Raw genomic sequence first — 21,103 nt, 5'->3', positions numbered from 1 at the left:
TTTTCTTTGTGATCTGCCATGTCCGTGGCTATGAAGAGCAGTACTGAACTGCAGCCGATGGTTTGATTTTACATGGTGAGTCATACGCCAGCCCACCTTCAGGTGCAAGCGCCCATTGACTTCAGACAGGTTGCATATCTGAGGGCAGGATTTGACCCCCTGTACTATGTGTGTATTATCTAAGCATCTTGGTTTGTTGTTAAGAGTACGATTTAGTCACGGGTCTTTTTAGTAAAAGTCATGGACAGCTCACGGGCAATAAACAAAAATTCACGCCCGTGACCTATCCATGACATACTAAAAACACCTGTGACTAAATTGGGGGGAGGGGGTGCTGTTAAGGGGATACCGGGGGGGCGAATGCTGTTGTGGGGGGTCGCCCCAGGGGGCCACTGCTGGGGACCGCTGGAGCAGCGGCTGCTCTGGCCGCCCCGGGGACTGCTGCTCGGGCAATCCACAGAGCCAGCTACACCACCTGAGCAGCGGCCGGTGTCCGCCTGAGCGGCTGGCTGCTCCTGCAATGGCCGGGGTGGCTGTCCCCGGGGCTATCTGCTTGGGCGGCCCTGGGGTCAGCCACACCGGCCACTGCAGAAGTCACTGAAGTTGCAGAAAGTCATGGATTCCATGACTTCCGCGACAGACACGGAGCCCTATTCATAGTGCACTAGTTATCACGCATCTTAGCCCAAGAGATCCTGACTCTCCAAAGTGTCCTGCTCTGCCACTGTCACTGGACCCTCCAACAAGCTGAGAGCCTTCCACATAAACGTCAAGCAGGGAGGGCAGGCAGCCTTCAAATCACAGCTCTGTTATTATGGGACCCGTGCCCAGAATCTGGTTATCTCAAGTAAGTGCCACAGGCTACTAATCGAAGAATACACCCATGTGGGAGGCCTGAAGTCCAGCTAAATTCACCAGGGTTTGAGAATAAAGCTACTGGTGAGTGGCATTTAATGAACCACAGTTGGGAACTAATCTGCCTGTTCACTAGCCCCAGGAAATACTTATGGCTGAATTCACAGGCCTCTCCCATGCCAAGCTCTCATTGCTTACAATGGGCGTTACAATCGCAGGTGAGGGCGAGCATGGGCCCTTTGCCGGCCTGCACCAAGGGAAATGCGGGAACGGGTCAGGAACGCACCTTTTCTCTCCATCATATTCAAACTTGATCCTGGCATTCCGCTGCTGAAAGAGAGGAAATCAGTTAGCTCCCAAGATCCCGTGAGTCTAATTGAAATGGATCTGATTCAAAGCCCACTGCAGTCATTGGAAAGGCTTCCACTAACTTCAGTGGTCTTTAAATCAGGTCCATTTAGGGCCACAATGCCTTCTGACTGTAAACTCAACAGAAGCCAAGCGTATCAACGGGAGCTCGGTGCTCAACTACCCGAGAACTGTACTTGGCCCATAATGTGATAAAAATAAACTTCTGCATAAATAAATGGTACCTCACTGACCGCTAACTACTCACCCTTTAAAGCTACATCATTGATAAACTAAGTTTATCGACAACTTACATTTATGTAGGATGAAATTTGCAAAAGCGCTTAAATGACTTTGGTGATGAAATCCCATTTTCAAAAGTGACTTAAGCACTTAAGTCTGATTGAAAGTAAATGGGACTTCAGCTCCCAAGTCATTCAAGTGCTTTGGAAAGTTTTACCCATAATGTCTCTCTCAGCAGAAGTTCTCAGAGCCTTTCATCAACTGAAATGAAGCCACCTGCAGGGTAAAGCTTAGCAGCTGTTCATAGTGCATAGCAACGAAGGTAAGGAAATAAACCATACTGGATCCAATACTATTTTGGAACTGAGCTTGTAACATCCACCCAACTCTAGCTCATGGTGTTAGCTTTTATTAATTATGGTATAATTTACAGAATCCAATCAAAACCGCAATCCCATTGCACTAGGCACTGTACATACACACACACAAGTGACTTTGTCTTCCAACTAGAAGGCCCAGCTGAGATCAAGGACCCATTACAGTAGGAGTCACAGGCAGTCCCCACCCTAAAAAGCTCACAAGCAAGGCAGACAAAGGGTGGAGGAAAGGGAGTATTCTCCTCACTCCGCTCCTGGGGAAGCAAGGCAACCTGTCCCACTCACGTAGTTCTTGCAAGTGGGTCTGCAGATTTCTAGTCAACAGTTGCTGCCCTGCTCCAACCCTGTAGCTCATTACTAGCCAACTGAGCAGGAGAAACCATGAAACCTGAAGTTACACCAGGCCATGCTTCCCTGGCCCTGGTGGGAGGAGCATGTGAACTCCGATTGGTCAGGGCTTCTATTTAAACCCAAAAGGGGCACAGGAAGTTGTCTGCACAAGTGGGTTCTACCTGCTATGTTGGGCCCTGCCCACTTGCTTGACTCCTGAGCTATGTCTACAGTGGCAATTCAACGACCAAACTTGAGTCTTTCAGAAGTGTTTTACACCCACCCCCTGAAATACAGACGCTTTGCTGAGACAAGTGCCAGCGTGAACAGCATGTTGTCGGCAGGAGAAGCTAACCCCGCTCATTGGCCGGAGAGCCGACAAACAGTGGCAACACAGCCCTGGCACTAAAAGCTGTGTCGTGTAGACAAAGCCCTGGATACTGTTTTCACGACCTGCTCCTGGTTACTGCCCTGTTCCTGAGCCTTGCCTCTGGTCTCTGAATCTGGTTCCAACCCGTGGCATGACTCTCTGACTTCGGCTCTAACCTCAATCCTAGACCTGACTAGCTCTGACCCATGGCCCGACTTCCAACTCGGACTCCTGCTCCAATCACTAGACCCAGTCCCCTCTGTCTCAGCCCCAGTGCACAGAGAGAGTAAGTGCCGTGCCCAAGACTGCACAGGGAGTCTATTGCACAGCAAGCAACTCACCCCAGATCAGGGGCACCAGAACAGGTGGGAAGGGGGGAGGGCCCCATCACTTTTTAACAGCCATAAGGGTGAGCGACAGGAGGGAAGGGACAGGGAGGAGTGAGCGGGGGTGGGGCTCAGCGGAAGAGGGGGCATGAGAGTAGGGGGACGGGGCGGTGCAAGGAGGTGGGGACCACGGTTCAGGTGCCAGTGACCCCCCCATTTTTAGGGACCTTCCACTACCCCAGATCTCTGCAGTTCCAGTGCAGTGCACGAAGCATACGGCCATCCCACTACCCCAACCCTGCTGCACTTGGAACCACTTGGGTTCAAGGGGGGAAAATCAATTAACAAGAGGCATTTTAGTCCTATCCTCCCCTCCCCCACTCCCCGTACACACTAAACTAGTTATTTTCTTTCCATTAGCAACCAATGTATTCCCCACCTCCCTTTGTGGGCGTAGCACTGATGAAGAAGAAGTCGTATACTCCCTGCATCTGAAAAGGATAACTCCTGAATGGGTGGGTGACAACACTTCCTGAGCGTGTTTCTTATCGCTAACCCTGCATTTCCAGAGCATGAAGGCACAGTTTCCATACTCTCACCCTTCAAAAAGGAAGGCAGAGCTAAAACGGCTGTGTCTCGAATGGGGAACCAGGAGCTAGCTGCTCATTAGGATTATTTTTAAAAGGCCAGATCCTCAAAGGTCCCAAGTAATGCAACACACACTGAAGTCCAGGGATATTGCAGATCTGAGGACTGGCCCCTAAAAGCCATGTCTGACGAGCTAACACGCAGCATAGGGAGAAGTGAGCCAGTTTAGAATAATAAAGACCACCAGCCACCAATTTTTGGAGCTTCAGGAAAAGAGGGTACACCTCTACCCCAATATAATGCGACCCAATACAACACGAATTCGGATAGAACGCGGTTTCACCTATAATGCGGTAAGATTTTTTGGCTCCCGAGGACAGCGTTATATCGGGGTAGAGGTGTATTTTTATTTCCAGTTTTGACCCTTAAGTGCTAAAATATCCCAAGAAGGCCTCTTCTCCTAGTAAGTCCATTTGCTCCAGTCAGTACTGGAAGGAAAAGCATCAGAAATGCATCAGGAAGTGTGTTCCCATGAGAATTCCAGGTCTGTGCTATTCAGGTGCTTACATTAGACTGCAGCCCATTTGGAAAGCTTTGCATCAGCATCCACATTAGAGACAGGTCTAAGTGGTGAAGTATTGAACTGGATTTCAAACATCCCAAAATTCAGGGGGAGGAGGGGAGACTGTTTCAGGTCCAAGGATTCTGGTTTAGAACCTTCCTAGAGGTAGCAGCCAGCTGCAAAATATGGACATGGATCTGGGCTTGGGTTATGCAGTCCTCTGCTGCTTGGGGGGCATTTGGCAGAGGAGAAATGGGGTGGAGTCAGGGCCATTCCCAATCGAAACTTTTGGATGCTCCTGTGACGTGAACCCAAATGCAGGGCCTGGCTGAGTCACCGACAGCAGGATTCACTCCCTGGAAAACAGTGGATATTTACACTGTATAAATGAGAGGCAAATCAGTGCCAGATTCTTTTGAGATTCACCCCACTAGTGAAGCAGGAAACACAGGGAGGAAAGCCCCCATGCAACTTTTGCCCCAACTTAGTAAATACACGCTTAAATGCTCTGCAGATTTATGCTGAGCAAAGCAGTTTCTCAGACAAAAATGTTAAAAACAGCTCGGTGCTGGAAAATGTCAAACACACTTGTAAAAACTCCAGAGGGAGAAAAAAAGAACACTGCTGCATCCTTTTCTTCTACATTAACAACAACAACAACAAGGCAGATCTTCCACGGACAGCGGCCAACAAAAATACACCAGCTGCCCCACATAATTGTGCTCCACTTGTGAGGAGAGAACCATAAACAAGCAGGGTATCTTGGAGAAAAACACTTTGAATGTACATGTATATTAAAAAAACAAAACAAAACACTAAAACATAAAATGGGGGTTTTAAAATATACACATTTGGGAGGGAGAAAAACAGGAAGCTAATCAGGTGGTTACATTCTTGTTTTGAATCCTTCCCTCACTTTATTCAATCTGTAGCTAATAATATTTAATTCACAATGCTTCCTACTTTGGCAGTACATTATTATTATTAACCTTTCGAATGTTGGTTCTGCTTAGAGGTCCCAATGAAGATCAAAGCCCCAAGCGAGGTGCTGTATCTACACACAGCAAAAGACAGTCCCTCCCTTAAAGAGCTTTTAGTGTAACTAGACAAAAGAGACAAAAAGTGCTGTTATTATCCTCTTTGTGCAGGTAGGAGCGGAGGTACAAAGAGACTGAAGGCCAGATTTTCACAACTGTTCAGCACACTGCATGATCAGCTCTTGAAAATTTTGGCACAGATGTCCCAAGACAATGCTGGGTGCTGAGCACCTCTGAAAATCAAGCCCCAGTTGTGGGTGCTGCAAACTTGGAAATCTGGCCCTGAGTGATTTTCCCAAGATGACAGAGAAGGCTGTGGCACAGCCAAGCACTAAACCCAAATCTCACAAGTCCTAGTTCAGGGCCCCAACCACAAGACCAAGACACGAGCAATTACAGCACCATTCATACAAGGATCTCAAAGCACACTGCAAATATTAAGGGGCAGATCATGAGAGACTCTTGCATGTGGCTGAGGGGCCATGCAAGAAGCCTTCCACTCTCTTAGGAAGCTACACAACAGCAATCACCTGTGCTATGGGATGCTGCATAATCCTGGCCATATCACTTAACCCCCTTTTACAAGTGAGGCCCAGAGAGGGTAACAACAGCCTCTTTTGGAAAGCACTTGGAGATTTCCTGATGAACTGGGCTTGACATGTGTCAGGTATTCCATATTAATTTACTTTCTTCCTTTCAACGGGAGGTATTGGGCAGTGGAGGAGAAAAGGTAGAGAGGTGGCAGAAAAGCAAGTGATACATTTAGTGAAACAAGGGGTGGCCATTTATTTAGCTCTTGAGTGCTTCACCCATAGAGTTCAAATCACTTTACAACGTGGACAAAAATTTTGTTCAATCAAAAAAAACTGATTTTGAACAAAATACCTCTCAGTTATTTACAAAAATACTCTGGTTTTTCAGCCGGTACAATTATCTCAATTTTAAAGATGGGGAAACTAAGGCACAGAGATGACAAAATGACTGGCCTAAGATCATACAGCAGGTCAGTGGCACAGAATGCAGGTCTCTTGACTCCTCCCGGTCCATGGTCCTATCTTTTCTCTCTCACTCTAAGCTGCCTATTGCTGTAGCAGGCAGTTGATCTTTACAGGGCTTAGATTAAAATCATTCTCATATGCCCCAGGTCTTCCTGTAACACAAACATTTTCAGAGACACCCACGACAAACATACACCAAATACAGAGAGTTTGGTGCAAGATCCGAGGCCTGAACCAGAGGCTGTGAACCAAAGTCAGGCCATGTATTAAAGCAGATGCTTACAAGTTCACGGTCCTGTACATGAACTTGGCAAAGTTGTTGCTAGTGGACTAGGAACTAGATATTTCTGTAAATATATTTCAGCAAGTACAGCTACATCCCAGTCGAGTACAAGATAAGATGGTTTGACAATATAATGAATAGGGATGTTTGGTCCAAGATATTAGGAACAAGGGGAAGTAATGAATAGAAGTCATGAACTATATCGTAAGGTGGTGCATTGGTTGGGTATTTTAGTTGTTTGTCTTAGCCTATAAATGTCCGGGTTCTTTACCTTAATTCTTTGCATGGCCTAGAGGCATGGCACAAACTCCTGCAGCCGACTGAGCCATTCCTTGCTACTAGGAACTCGTGTCAGTGGACCTGTCACTATGGCGCCAGGGAGCTGAGACTATGTCTAGGTGGCAATAAGCCTGGCCAAGTGCCTGTGGTCTTTCTTCAGGAGTAACACTGAAGTCTTCTGCATTATCTACTAGTAACAATGAAGCTCCAAGAACAAAAGCACTGAGCAGCCTAAACGGCGCTACGGAGGCAACGCCATTCCAGCCTCCAGCACTTAACCACTCTGGGTAGCCCTATCAAGGTCTGTTGAATCAGCTATTTGTACACAGCTGGGAAAGCACACAGGAAGGACACATACACACAAGCAACTGACAACACTGGTTGACCCCGCTAATCCGATAAGTGACAAGCTGTCCTTTGCATCACAAGGCTTTCCCCTTTCCTCAAGATCCGGCTTCTGGCGTGACACCTACGAACTCATTCAGTCAGCGCAGGTCGATAGGACAGCTGACACTTACTTTAGCTGTTTATAATAATGATCAATACAAGCCTATGTATAAAAAAAAAGTACAGCTCCAGTTATAGTCCTAACGCCCCATCTATACAAGGTGTTTATTTTGCAGCGTCTGCGCACTTCACAATGTATTTAGCCTGTGAGGTAGGGCAGTGCTATTACCCCCATTTTACAGAAAGAGGACAGAGGCTTGAAGAGACATTGGGCAGGTCCATGCTGCAGTCAGGCAGCGTGTAACTAGATCAAAGCTACCTCAAGTAACACAAACAGCGTAGCTGTGGCAGCTGCTTAAGAGTCCTGGGCTGGGCTGTATTCACGAGGCTAGCCTTTGCTGCTGCTACAACTACTGGCACCCACGCTAGCTAGATCAAAGTCAGCTCAGGTATGTCAACGGGAGCTGCAGCCACACCCCTGATGGCAGTGTAGGCATAAGCTGCCTGACGTCACACAGGAAAATCTGTGGCAGAGCAAAGACTTGAATCTAGGACTCCCATGTCCTAAGCACCCTAGCCACTCAACCCTCCTTCATCTGGTGTGTCACTGGTCACCTTGGACATAAAATCCAATTTGCCAAGTCTACACTAGAGTTTTAAAAGACACCTTTTACCCTGGTATAGACAAGCTCTAAGTGTTTGTACAGCACCTAACAGAATGGGGCCCTGATCTTGGATGGAGCCTCTAGGCTCTATTTTAATATACAATTATTATTAATAATAAACAAACATGTAAATAAAAGTGACAGGAGATACCACCAACTTTTCTTGATTTCTGACCATTCTCCTTCAAGGTATTGCTATTGCTGTTTCCCCATAGCCTAGATAACAAATGCCTTCTGATATTTCAATTGCTACCTTTCCGAATGCCTTAAAAGGAAAAATAAAATGAACCCACCGTGGCAACCACAAGTGTGTCACCAACTTTCCAAGGTTATTTTGGCCTCTTCCTTAAAAATGCTAATTAAAGAGAAGCCTGAAACCTCTTGGTTTCTGAGAAAAAAATGTTGAAGCAAATCTAGCTGCAGCCCCTAGCAGGTCGGAAAGGAAAGGATCAGCAAGAACTGTGAAGTCTCCTCCACTCCAGCTCCTGCAGGCCAGTGAGAAGTAAATGGATCAACTGCTTCTAACTAGAACTTGTCCAGCTAAAGAACACACACCCTGTGAGGTTAGCCAAACTCTGCTTTGCTTCCCGCCCCCGTGCTTTTCACTGTGAAACTGGGAAAAGCAGCTACGCTCACTGGTTTAGATTAGGAGAAATGTTGGAAAATGGAAAAAGTGCTTCCAAAGGAGGTGAATCATGATCTTATGCAGAGTTCCCTAAAGAGCAGACTGCTTTCGTAATAAAAACACATACTCACACCACACCACACAGTTAAGCCTGGAAATGGAAACGGCTTAGAAAGAATAGATCCTGCTGGGCTACAATGAGCACTCTCAGCTCCCATTTAGAGAGGTCTCACTCAGAGCTGGGAGACACATCGGGTTGGGGCGCATGTCGAAAGTGGAGGGGAAGCTGGGAGGTGCAATGTCTAATGAAGAGTGGAAAGGTCTGGTCGTTGCATTAAACTGCAGACTAATGCATTCCTCTGCAGCAGCTCAGTGCAGTTTACTATGGGCAGGTACAGAAACACAGAAACTGCACTAAGAAGCATTAAGCAAACAGCGCAGTGAGCGTGATTCAAAGTCTTACTCTAAGTCAGAGATAGGTCCAAGACCCAAAGCTCAGAGGAAGAATGGTCCAGTGTTAGGGTACTGGCCCAGGAGTCAGACCTAGATTCAATTCCATGCTTCAGCACAGACTTCCCACTAGACCTGGGGCAAATCACTGAGGGTGGGATTCACAAAGGTATTTAGGCACCTAAAGCCTCTTGATTTCAATGGGACTAAGGTGCCTAAGTGAATCCCATCCTTAGCCTGTCTGACTCAATTCTCCGTCTGTAAAATAGGGATAATAGCACTTCCCTGTCTCCCAGGGTGTTGGGGATAAACCCACTAAAGATTGTGAGGTGCTCAGATACTCCAGTAATGGAAACCTATCGGACTTAAGGTAGATCTGGGGTGAGTTTCAAACACCCTGAAGTTCAAGCATGTTCAGATGTGAGGGTTTGGTTCAGCCAACCGGGGCTCCATTTTGCAAATCTTCCAGTTGCCCCCTCCCCCACAAATTTAGGCATGTTCAAAGGTGTTAGACCAATCTGTTCTAAAAGCGCCATTTGCAAAATTCTGAACCACCCTTTGGTTCAGATTTCAAGCCAGCCACCATCTCCACAAAGTGTGGCACTTTTCGGAAGTAGGGTGTTTCATCTGATCCTACATGTACTGTTATTTTTTAAAGCCACTATTCATAGAAGTGACCACTGATCTGGAGTGCACCTTAAAGGGAGTCCCAGCCTCTGAACATCTGGACCCTTTGAAGGCATCAACAGTTGCGCACCCGAAATCATGAGTCCCTTGACAATCTTGGCCTAAAGCCTTCAGTAATTTAGGCCACAGGAGCGAATGCCTCTTGCTTCCCATCCCACTGTGGCAAACAAGATTGATGGGTATGGAGCTGCCGACTCTTTGGTGTTAAAATTTCAGACAAATGCCTTCTGATATTTCAATTGCTACCTTTCCGAATGCCTTAAAAGGAAAAATAAAATGCCCCAGAACTCTGAAATTCTCTTCCCCTTACTGTACACCAGGGGTCGGCAACCTTTCAGCAGTGGTGTGCCGAGGCTTCATTTATTCACTCTAATTTAAGGTTTTGTGTGCCAGTCGTACATTTTAACGTTTTTGGAAGGTCTCTTTCTATGTCTATAATATATAACTAAACTACTGTTGTATGTAAAGTAAACAAGGCTTTTAAAATGTTTAAGAAGCTTCATTTAAAATTAAATTAAAATCCAGAGCCCCCCGGACTGGTGGCCAGGACCCGGGCAGCGTGAATGCCACTGAAAATCAGCTTGAGTGCCGCCTTCGGCGCCTGTGCCATAGGTTGCCTACCCCTGCTGTACACTGTTGTCCTGGCCTCGGAGACCAGCATTCTATTCCCAGCTGTGCCACTGCCCTGCTGTCTGACCTAGGACAGGTTACTCTGCCTCAGTTTCCCCTCCTGTCAAATGATGATAATGATACTGACCCATGTTTGTAAAGCGCTTGAAATGTCCAGACGAAAAACTCTCTCTAAAAGCTCTGTTATTGCTCTGCCCAAAGTTCCAGTCTGATTTCTGTCCCTTTTCCCTTGTGGTGGTTTCTCTATTAGTTGGTGGGTGGCGCCTTCATGTACTGCATGGTAGGGGGCCAGAGTATATTGTTTTCCTCTTTTTCCATTCACTAGTTCAGGAATTCACTGGGCAATGCTGCACTCAACTGGTCCAGTTCTAGTTAAACTCTGTAAATCCGAGAAGCAATGGGTTCACTTCTAAACCTCAAACCCCAAACAAACTGACCTCGATCTTCCAACACAGACAAGGGGGCTCCCCAACTAACTCATTCACTTACACTTTGCTTGGATTTGTTCTACACTTACCCGTTTTTAGCTACAAAATGTTATAATCCAGACATCTGGACCATGTCCCTAAACCACAATAGGACATGACTAATCCTTGGCATTAGGAATTATCTGCATGGATCCCCCGCATGTCTAGTTGCCAGGTTGTTCAACAATTTAGTTTTTTCCTCTCTCCATGTTCATCTCAGCCCTTTCCCTCCACATGGGAAGGCACGATGTGTGGTTAGCTGAGAAGCCCATGGTGAGATGAGGTCTATTGGAAGTGGCCTGCTTGGAGAAAGGCAGATAAGGGGTTAGCCTCTCTGTACTATCCTGATATTTTAGAATTATACAGCACAAAGCACTAAGATCTAGGCTTGGAAAATTGTACCCAACACCTCCTCCCCCATAGACTACACCCACTAGGTCATGGTGCAAGATTGTCATGCATCCATACCTCTCCCAAAGCTTTGCCGTCTAAAGGAAGACACAACGTGACGTGTATGGGTCAGTGACAGCTAGTGGCTAGAGCACTAGACTGGGACCCAGGAGGCCTGGGTTCTATTCCCACCTTTGCCACTGGATTCTGAGGTGAACTTGGGCAAGTCACTTCATTTCCATATGCCTCAGTTTCCCCATCTGTAAAATGGGGATAACAGCCCAACCTCCTTTGTAACATGCTTTGATACCTACTGTTGAAAAGCACTATGTAAGATGTACAATAGAACCTTACGAACACCTCAGGAATGAAGGTTGTTCGTAACTCTGAACAAAACCTTATAGTGGCTCCTTCAAAAGTTTATAACTGAACATTGACTTAATGCAGCTGTGAAACTAAATGCTGCTTTCCCTTTATATTTTTAGTAGTTTAAGTTTAATACAGAACTGTACTGTATTTGCTTTTTTCTGAGGGGTGGGGAGGGGGGTCTGCTGCTGCCCGATTGTGTACTTCCGGTTCCAAATGAGGTGTGGGGCTGACGGGTCAGTTCGTAACTCTGAGCTTCTACTGCAGAAGTTATTGTTATTGTAAGTGTGTATCATCTGTTGTATTGAATTGTAACAATGGCATTCCACAAATAATTGGTTTTTAAAAATGTATAACTCATTTTCTCTCCCCCTTGCTTTGTTTTAACCTTCCTTCCCCTTCTGGCTTTACTTCAGTCCCCCCCCCCCCCTTTTCGTTCCTGTAACAGATCACACTGCATCTTTCTCTACGCTATTTTCAATTACCGTTTCCTCTCTCACTCTCTTTCCATGTTATACGAATACAGGAGTCACCAGCCTGGATCAGACCAGTGGTCCGGCCAGTCCAGTATCGTGCCTGGCAATGGCCAATATTAGCTCCTTCACAGGATGAAACCATTTAACAGCAGTTAAAAGGAAAACCTGTCCCCAGGGAAAGCTTCTTCTAAATCCCCCATCTGTTAGAGGTTGGGGGTTATACCCAGAAGCAAGAATGGTCTCGATCCTTTCCAAAAGATCTTGTTTATTATTATTTTTAATATTATGGTCCCCATCTCTTGTCTCCTTATGTTTCTTTGTCTCCCAAAATGTCTTTACCTTACTCCGCCTACAAACCAAAGAGGTAGTACAACCTAGTGGATAAAGCCCTGAATCAGGACTCAAGAGAACTGGGTTCAATTCCCAGCTCTGCTGCTAATGCATGACCTTGGGCAAGCCACTTCCCATTCACATGCCTCAGCTTCCTCATCTGAAAAATGGGGATAATGAGCTCTATGGCTTGAAAGGATCAGAGCTCTATATTATTATTCCCTTTTATAGCTTCTCATCAGCACAGCATTTGAAATTCAAAATTTAGTGCTGCACCAAGACCCATTTTCACACAGAAACGTAAAAAAAAACCCAGCACATTTTCACATGGTTTGATGGGAAAACCAGCAATCTATGAACATTTTGTCTCAAGAAAATTTCTCGCTGTGAAAGGCCCTGGCGCACACGGGCACACGCGACTTCCTATCTTTGCACAATCTTAACAGTCATGTTAGGCAAGTTCTGGAATTTCGCTAATGTCAGTTAAGGAAGGAGTTTAGCCAATGTCAGAGGAAATGGGACGATCGGTGTCGAGAGCGCCCTGTGGAATGGGCGTAGGGGGTGTACAAATATTATAACATCCTCTCCTGTAATGTTTGTTCCACAAACCGAGCACTCCTGCCTTGTGAAAGACATACAGAAAAAGATGAAATTTTTTCATCCAACCTTTTTTTTAAATGGAAAATTGTGCTGCTGACTAAATAAAATTCTTTAAAAAAAATGTTTACTTTCCATGGAAAATTTGATTAAAAAATGAACACTCGAAACCAAACATTTCTCTCTGGATGTGCTGCTACATAGTGCTTCGTGGGGGTTGTAGTTCAGTTGCCAGATATCAGAGAATGATGTAATATAAACCAGAGGTGGGCAAACTACCGCCCAGGGGCTACATCCAGCCCTTCGGATGTTTTAATCCAGCCCTCAAGCTCCTGCCGGAGAGCAGGGGCTGGGATTTGCTTGGCTCCATACGGCTCCTGGAAGCAGCAGCATGTCCTGCTCTGGCTCCTACGCACAGGGGCAGCCAGGGGGCTAAGCAAGCTGCCTCTGCAGCCCACAGTGGCCAGGAACCACCGAGGCGGCACCTGTAGACGGGGCAGCGTGCAAAGCCTCCTGGCTGCCCCTATGAGTAGAAGGGGGAGAGGGGACATGCTGCTGCTTCTGGGAGCTGCTTGAGGTAAGCACAGCCCAGACCCTGCACCCCAACCCCCTGCCCTAGCCTTGATCCCCCTCATGCCCTCTGAGCCCCTTGGTCTCAGCCCAGAGCACCCTCCTGCACCCCCAACCCCTCATCCTCAGCCCCACCCCAGAGCCCTCACCCCCTCCCGCACCCCAACTCCCAATTTCATGGGCATTCATGGCCCGCCATGCAATTTCCATACCCAGATGTGGCCCTTGGGCCAAAAAGTTTGCCCACCCCGATATAAACAGACTGCTTTATAAATTAAGGTAGGGGGTGTGTGTGCATATATACAAGCACACTTGCAAGATTCTTGCTCTGTTTTATAACTTCCATTTTTCAGTATTCACCCACCGAATACTGGTATTCTTCTTGCTTTCAACTGGGCGAATACTACTATACAGTTGTATATACTGTGCACATCCACAGCCTCAATGACAGCTAAGAATTTTCTCCCTTTGTAGAAGAAATTCGTTACTTAAGAAAAATCCTCTGAATCTAGGCTATCTTCAAAATGTCCCAACAGGGCTTGCTATGCTCTCCACCCATCATCTTGCGTAAAATGTTCAACTCCAACCCATCCTGACCTGTGCTGGATCGTCTGATTCTATTGCAGCTGTAGGGAGCCAACTCTGAGTTTCCCGGTCACTTCTGTAAACATCTTGGACTCTCTTCAATACAAGCCGAACAACTGCAGTGATTCATTTTGACAGCTGTTACACCCAGGCTGCACGTTAGAGATATACGCAGATGCACATGCGTATGTCTGTTTCAAACTCTAGAGGGACTTCTGGAAAGGATTTTTCTCTAAGGCATTCACAAATGTTTGTATAGGTACCAACGTCATGAAAACACGCATAAAATTTTTAAATGATTATTTTTTTCTCCTTACTTGATAACCACTCAATAAGCATGAAATTAACTACAACCTACTGCCTGGCCACAACACTAGAAGAAATGGGACAACCATGTGGATTTGCTGAAGTATTTCTTCCATGGCTGTCCATTTCTTATGACTTCTAGTTATTTAGACAATTATATAAACTGAGTGCAAAAAAATTTCCTCTCTTGCTCACACTGCAATTTGAGAAGTCTCTACTGTATATTCTGCATACAGACCAAATAGCATATTAGATCTATCTTAGAATTAGGAGCTTAAACTTAGATACCTACATCCATAATCAGGACCCATATAGACGTGGCCTTTTCTTCTAAAAGTGTGCTGAATACCTGTCACTCCCATGCTTTTATTTCAGCCCTTAAAAAAATATCTGAGGTAGAACATGTCTATGACAAATGGCACAGCTAGCTGACATCCTAAACTCAGTTTACTTGACTGGTTCATCTTTTCAGAATTACAGCATCCGTAACTTGGTAAGCAACAGTTTTATTCAACACAATTTTAATAAAGGGATGGAAGGATGGTCTTGTGGTGAACGCGCTTGGCTAGGACACACGTGATCTAGGCCCAATTTCTAGCTATGCCATAGTATGTGTGTGAGACCTTGGGAGAAAAAATTTACTTGATCTCTGTGCCTTAGTTTCCACTTCTGTAAAATGGGGATAACTTTCCCGTCTCCTACTCTTAGTTGGTCCTGCCTGTTTAGACTGATGGCTCCTTGAGGCAGGGAATGATTCCTACCATGTGTCTGTGCAGCGCTGGCTTACTCTACACTATCATGACACAAATAATGCGAGAGAAGCTTGTGGGTCAGGGACCATCTTTTTGTTCTTTATTTGTACAGTGCCTAGCACAATAGGGTCCTGGTCAATGACTATGGCTCCTACGCTCTACAATAATACAAATATTATTATTATTATTATTATTATTAAGGAAAACTAATCAATATATGCCTGTCCTTGAAGTCCATGGGAGCTTCAGAATTAGGCCTCATATTTACCTTCTTTTTGAAACAGAATAACCCTGCCCGATTTTAACAAGATGGAATATCCTACCACTGAAGAGCTGCAGACTGAATTCAACTGCGCTCATATTCTCAGTGAAGAGTTACTGTTTTAAACAGCACACAGTTTTATGATGCACCAGGTTATCAGATCACTGGTTTTACATCTAATGCATTCATTGATTGTTGGCACCTAGGTAAAGTGATTTGATTTTCAGAGATGCTGAGCACCCACAGCTGCCATTAACTGTATGTGGAGTTGCAGGTACTCAGCACCTCTGAGAATCAGGCCCACAGCTCTTGCATTGTGTCGCATCTGTACTTATCTCAGACTGCACAAATTCTGAAGCAGGGAGACTGTTTTCTCTTTAACTGTCCATAGAGAGCTATGCCCTCCTATGGCACCTTAACAATCACATTTCTCGATGCAGTGACTGACGCCATGCCCAGATTTCTAAGAGTTCTGGAGTTCCGCAGACTGAGCCAGCCGTGCCGATGGGATTCTGGAGCTAGCTCACCTGTTTGTTGGAGTGAACGCTGGTTTTGTTCCTGTTGCTGTCCAGCAGTCCCCCGCATTTGCCCAATGCTGCCAGATCCTTCATAATAGAGTTAAGCGCTTCCTCTTCATCTGCAAGAGAAGAGGATGAGTGTAGCATGCTGAGTAACCCCCAGCACCGTCGTGTACACACGCTGCTAGCAGAGGACAGAAATGCAAAGCATTCACTGCACAGATGCTCTTTTTCAAGCTGAGTATTGTACAGCACAAGCTTCTCCCCTTAGCTCCCCAGCATGAAAGAGGATTCCCTTTCCCCTGCTTTCACAGGGTGTTCCCACTTAACTCTGGGCAGGGGGCAAATTGCTTCAAAATATGAGGCTTTAGAGCCTGATCCAAAACTCACTGAGTTGAGTGGGAGTCTTTCTGCCAGCATCAGTGGTTTGGACCAGACTCTTACTCCCCATCATACCCATGCACGTGTCCTCATTTCTTTTCAGAGATGCTTTAAGGCAGGAATCCTTAGGAGCCGCGACTGGTGGCTGGAGGGGAGCTAGAGTCAGTGGCCAACCAGAGTTCGATCCGGGGAGCCTAGAAGGGAAAGCCCACGGAATCCACTGGGGACAGGGGAATAAACTGCTTGTCTAGAGGCGGATTTGGGGGAGTGGGGGAAATTTGGTAGATCCAAGCCCTATTTTATCTCAAACCACCCTGCTCCTTTTTTAAGTGCCTATACCTATTATCATATCCTCTGAAACCAGGGCCGCCCGGGGGGGAGGGGGCCAAGAGGGGCAATTTGCCCCAGGCACCGGGACCCACAGGGGCCACCATGAGAGTTTTTCGGGGGCCCTGGAGTGGGGTCCTTCACTCACTCCAGGGGCCCCGGAAAACTCTTGCGGGGCCTGGGCCCCCAGAGCTTCTTCCGCTCCAGGTCGTCGTTGGCAATTTGGCGGTGGAGGGTCCTTCCACTCCAGGACCCGCCGCCGAAGTGCCTAGAAGACCCGCGGCGGGGGTCCTTCCAGCACTTTGGAGGCGGGTCTTCGGTGGCAGTTTGGCGTCGGGGGCCCACCACCACCAAAGACCCCAGGCCCCCTGAATCCTCTGGGCGGCTCTGTCTGAATCCAGGTACAGGTTCCTCCACTGGCAAAATTCCAGCTATTAAAACCAGAGAGACTGGATGAAGGTAGGTTCTTGGAAAGCTCTTTAGAATAAGCAAGTGTCTCCAACAAACAGCCCAACTCCCCCACCAAGAGTCAAACACTGCAACCAAGAAAGAAACTGTACTATGAAACCCACCCAACTGTGAAGGTGCGAACGGTCCAGCATGCAGAACCCTAACGCTATGAGAAAATATCGAAACATTATCTGCAGTGCTGAGAAGAAAGAGGCAAGAAATGGACACACAGAGGAAAGAGCGTGAAACCACGTAGTGGCTGGTCCAAACACAACTAAGACCCTGGGAATCTTTTCATCGAATCCAGTGGGCTTTGGGGCCAAAGTTCAAAAACAGCACTGGCTCCTCTCCCCAACACTGTGTGGGGCTGGATTTTATGATGAGCAATCCTGCAACAGGAAGGGTCTGGAGGGATTCTTCTAAACATGCAGTAGGCGATGCCTGCTCAACAGAGCAGTCAAAAACGGGGAGGAAAAATTCTGTGATTTTCATTTGTAGGTTTAGAAAAGAAATATTTATTCAGAATATTATATTAAAAATTCATTTTTAACCCCTCACAATCCCTTTTTCTGTGTTGCCACTGAAAAAGGGAAGTGGGGTGTTCGGAGATTACTAAAAAGGGAGGGCGAGAGAAAACTGAAATTTTTCAAAATAAAAATTTGAGTCACTGAAAAATGGTTCTTTTCTAAACTTTTAGAATGAAAAAGACTTGGAATTGTTCATAATTTTTTAAACAAAAAAAGAATGACGTTTTCCTGATTCATTAAAAAAACAGAAAATTTTGAAGAAAAAATACAAGGTGTTTTTCACAAAAATGCTCCGATTTCTTAAAAACAAAACAAAAAAGCCTCCCCCAACAAGAAGTTTCATTCAACATATTTCAACCAGCCCTACTACGAACCTGCTAATGTGCACCATGGGCAATAATAATAAACACAACGACGGACAAATGGGGCTTAAATGTGGAATGGTGGAGTCTAATATCTGCTAGTGTGACGGTGGCTGCGCTTTTGATGACACATCAGGGACTGAACTAGGATCCTCCAGAGCTAAAAACATGAGCTAAAGAGCCACGACTCTCTAGCTGAGGGATGTAACCGACACATATCCTCCGTGGATGGGACACAGAGTTGAACTCTATAATACACCCTCACCAGTGATTACCCTAGGAGAACACAGAATGCACTACGAACCTTCCACTAGTGCAGATATCACTGTACATGCATCTGCAGTTCCAAGAGAAGACCTGTTTCTTCCAAACCTCCATAGGACATTTGTTCATATCACAGAACCACCCAAGTGTCAGCGTCTGCTCCGAAGAGGCCCGGAAGACGGTGCCGCAGATCAGGATTGAAGTGCATTGACGAGGCTGCTTTGTTTTAGGGAAGCTTGCTATAGTGCAAAATACACCAACAAACAGGAACTGCCTAACATTAAAGAAGTTCTGAAATGACTCATACAGCAACCAGTGAGTCAAAAAGCAAAAAACTGTGCTGCTCCCACGTGCAAGCCGTTTCCTTACGGCTCTTCCTCATGTGAGGAACAAGTGGATTTTGGAACAAAAACTAGAACGCTTCTTGCAACACAGAGATGAAGAGGGAAGTGGTGCAGTGAGCTGATGAGGAGCAGACCAAGTGCACCATGGACCAGGGGGGTTACTCGGAGTGAGTACACTTCAAGAGTCTGCATGGAGTCTGGGCCTCAACCAAATGAAAGACTCCCATTGAGTTCAATGGGTTTTGGACCAGGCTGGTGTAGTTCCTCTAAGAAGGAAGTGCCTACTCCAGACACTCAGGGGTCAATCCGGCAAAGCACTTAAGCACGTGCTTAACGTTACCTTTAACTTCAATGGAACTACAATAATTGTACAGCAGCTGAGGATCTGCCCCCACAGGACTACTCACGTGCTTAAGTGCTTGGCTGGATCAGGGCCATATTTAGCACTAATTAAAATCTGAAAAATCGTCACCCAAAAAGCACCCAGTCTTTAGAAAAACTGTGCGCACGCGCCTGCGTGCAGCCATCTCTCCAGCTATAACCACAGCAGCAATTTATCTAAACCTTTAATCCTTGGGCAGTCCTCTTTCTGCATGGGACTGTGCACAAATGGAACTAGCAGGGATTTGAGAGAGACTTTGTGGTTGTTTTTCTGTAAAGAATGATTCTTTTCTTCCCTCTCCCACCGCAAACCAATTGCAGTTTCCTAAATCAGAGTTAGCCTGGAGTTAATGCACTACACAAAAGGCTAGTTTGTTTTCAGTTAAATCAGTGTAAACCCAGAACTCCAATAAAGTTCATGGAATAACACCAGTGTAAAACCAATCAGAGAAAGGCTAGTCCAGTGCTTAAGGTGTTAGCCTAGGACAGGAATCGGCAACCTTTTCCCATCAGGGAAATCTGCTGGTGGGCCGGGACGGTTTGTTTACCTGCAGCATCTGCAGATTTGGCAGATCACAGCTCCCACTGGCTGCAGTCCACCATTCCAGGCCAATGGGGGGGCTGCAGGAAGCGGCGTGGGCCGAGGGATGTGCTGGCCACTGCTTCCCGCAGCCTGATCAGGATCAGTGCTTCAGTTTTGTTCCCAAATGAGTAGCTACCACAATCCCAGGCAGCGTTTAGACTCAAACTTCAAGGTGAGAAAGGACCATCATGATCATCTAGTCTGACTTCCTGCACACTGCTGGCCACAGTACACCTCACTCACCCACTCCTGTAATAGACTCCTAACCTCTGGCAGATTTACTGATGTCCTCAAATGATGGTTTAAAGACTTCAACTTTCAGAGAATCAAAAGTGGTTTGAAAAAAAATGGGGGGTTACAGCATAATCAGGCTCAGCATCATTGGTAAGGCAGAGCTGAAAGTGCGCCCCTCAACAACCCGCCTCGAGTTTTAATTTTAATTTGAAACCTCCTCCTGCTGTGCACACTGTCAGCACTGACCCCAGTGGTCTTCAGGGACGGTAGACCAAAAAAAGCTCGCAAGGCAACTAACTTGAAGGAAGCTAGGGCTGACCAACCGTGCAAAATGCAAAGAGGCTGAGAAACAACTGAACATCTGTAGTGTTCACTGGAAACGTGGACACTTGCACTGGTTTCCCCTGACCCCAAATAGGTTTCTGGACACAAGCCATGGAATTTAATGTGGAATGCCAGCAAATCCGGACACGAGTTAAACAAACAAACAAACAACAAAACAGAACTCTGCTGGCTGGAGGGTAACGGGCAATACCAAGCCAATTAGAGCCATCAACACGAAATTTAGGATGATGCTGTTGTGTGCACGGAGGATGAGATGAGGTTATAGAAGGAAGATGGTTACCCATAATGAAGAGGGAAGATGAAAGCCCTGAAGTTCCCCACTTTATTGGCTAAAATCCTAGTGACAACAGCAAAGCTTGGGGGGAAGTGAGGGTTTCCTTGGCACATGCTGTGATTTTGCCCAGGCTAATGGAGTCATGAAAAGCTCATAGAGAGAGACCCCTTCCAGTAATACATATAAAAACCTGGCTTCACTATGCTGCCTTTCCACTAAACTGATGGCTGATTTGCAAGCCAGATTGGATCACGTCAGTGGTTTCATTACACCTGGATCAGACCCCTCTCCCAAAATGAGCAGCAATATGGTCACACACTCCAAAATACTTCCTTTTACATTCAACCTAAAACCAAATTCAGAGTAGCACGGGGGCAGGTCGCTTCTTCTGCTGTTCCTGCTTGAGGTGTCACTGTGCTGCCCTGAACCATCCTGACCACAGGGGTGAGTGGTGACAGCCTCGCCGTTTCACAGTCCAGCCCTACACAGCTCCAGAAGCAATTCTAGACGAGTTTCCCCATCTCCTGACAGGTTCTGCATGGAACCGTATCCTTCTGCAACCCCAGGACAGGGACAGCAGAAGTTCCAACAGTCCTAGAGTCTACAGCACAACCACGCAGAGAGCTAATCATTAGTCTACCAGACTGAGCCCCAAATGGCTCGCAGCAACAGAGCAGTCCTCAAATGGAAAGTTCCTCCAGCAGTGTTGTCCAGTGGTTAGAGTGAGTATCAGGAGAGCCTGGTTCTGCTGCTGACTCTGCCAATGCCTTGCTTTGTGATGTTGGTCAAGTCACTTATGCCAGAAGCCTCTGTTAGTTGTGGGTGTCCAACTTGAACCAGCTGATTTTCAGAAGTGGTCAGCCCCCAAAAGTTCTGACTGAAATCAACACACAAAGCAGGAATTAAACAATC

At 46.4% G+C, this 21,103-nt stretch overlaps 1 protein-coding gene across 6 annotated transcripts in view; it reads right to left on the bottom strand.

The window, feature by feature from the left end:
- LOC123363951 (mitogen-activated protein kinase kinase kinase 3-like) overlaps positions 1 to 21,103 on the bottom strand; it is a 114,388-nt gene that overhangs the window by 48,226 nt on the left and 45,059 nt on the right. For 2 of the 6 annotated variants that reach the window (XM_045005571.1, XM_045005574.1), the window contains 2 exons: positions 15,729 to 15,838; positions 1,142 to 1,185 (listed from right to left, as the gene is read on the bottom strand). In XM_045005571.1, the coding sequence (XP_044861506.1) occupies positions 1,142 to 1,185; positions 15,729 to 15,838 (154 nt within the window). Of the gene's footprint in view, positions 1 to 1,141; positions 1,186 to 15,728; positions 15,839 to 20,831; positions 20,849 to 21,103 lie in introns of those variants that run through there. The other 4 variants (XM_045005572.1, XM_045005576.1, XM_045005575.1 and 1 more) reach the window with 3 other exon arrangements.

This window comes from Mauremys mutica, chromosome 2 (assembly GCF_020497125.1).
Source record: "Mauremys mutica isolate MM-2020 ecotype Southern chromosome 2, ASM2049712v1, whole genome shotgun sequence".
In the NCBI taxonomy this organism is placed as follows: Eukaryota; Metazoa; Chordata; order Testudines; family Geoemydidae; genus Mauremys; species Mauremys mutica.
The sequence above is the reverse complement of the archived record's forward strand: the minus strand, read 5'-3'. Positions and strand labels throughout refer to the sequence as shown.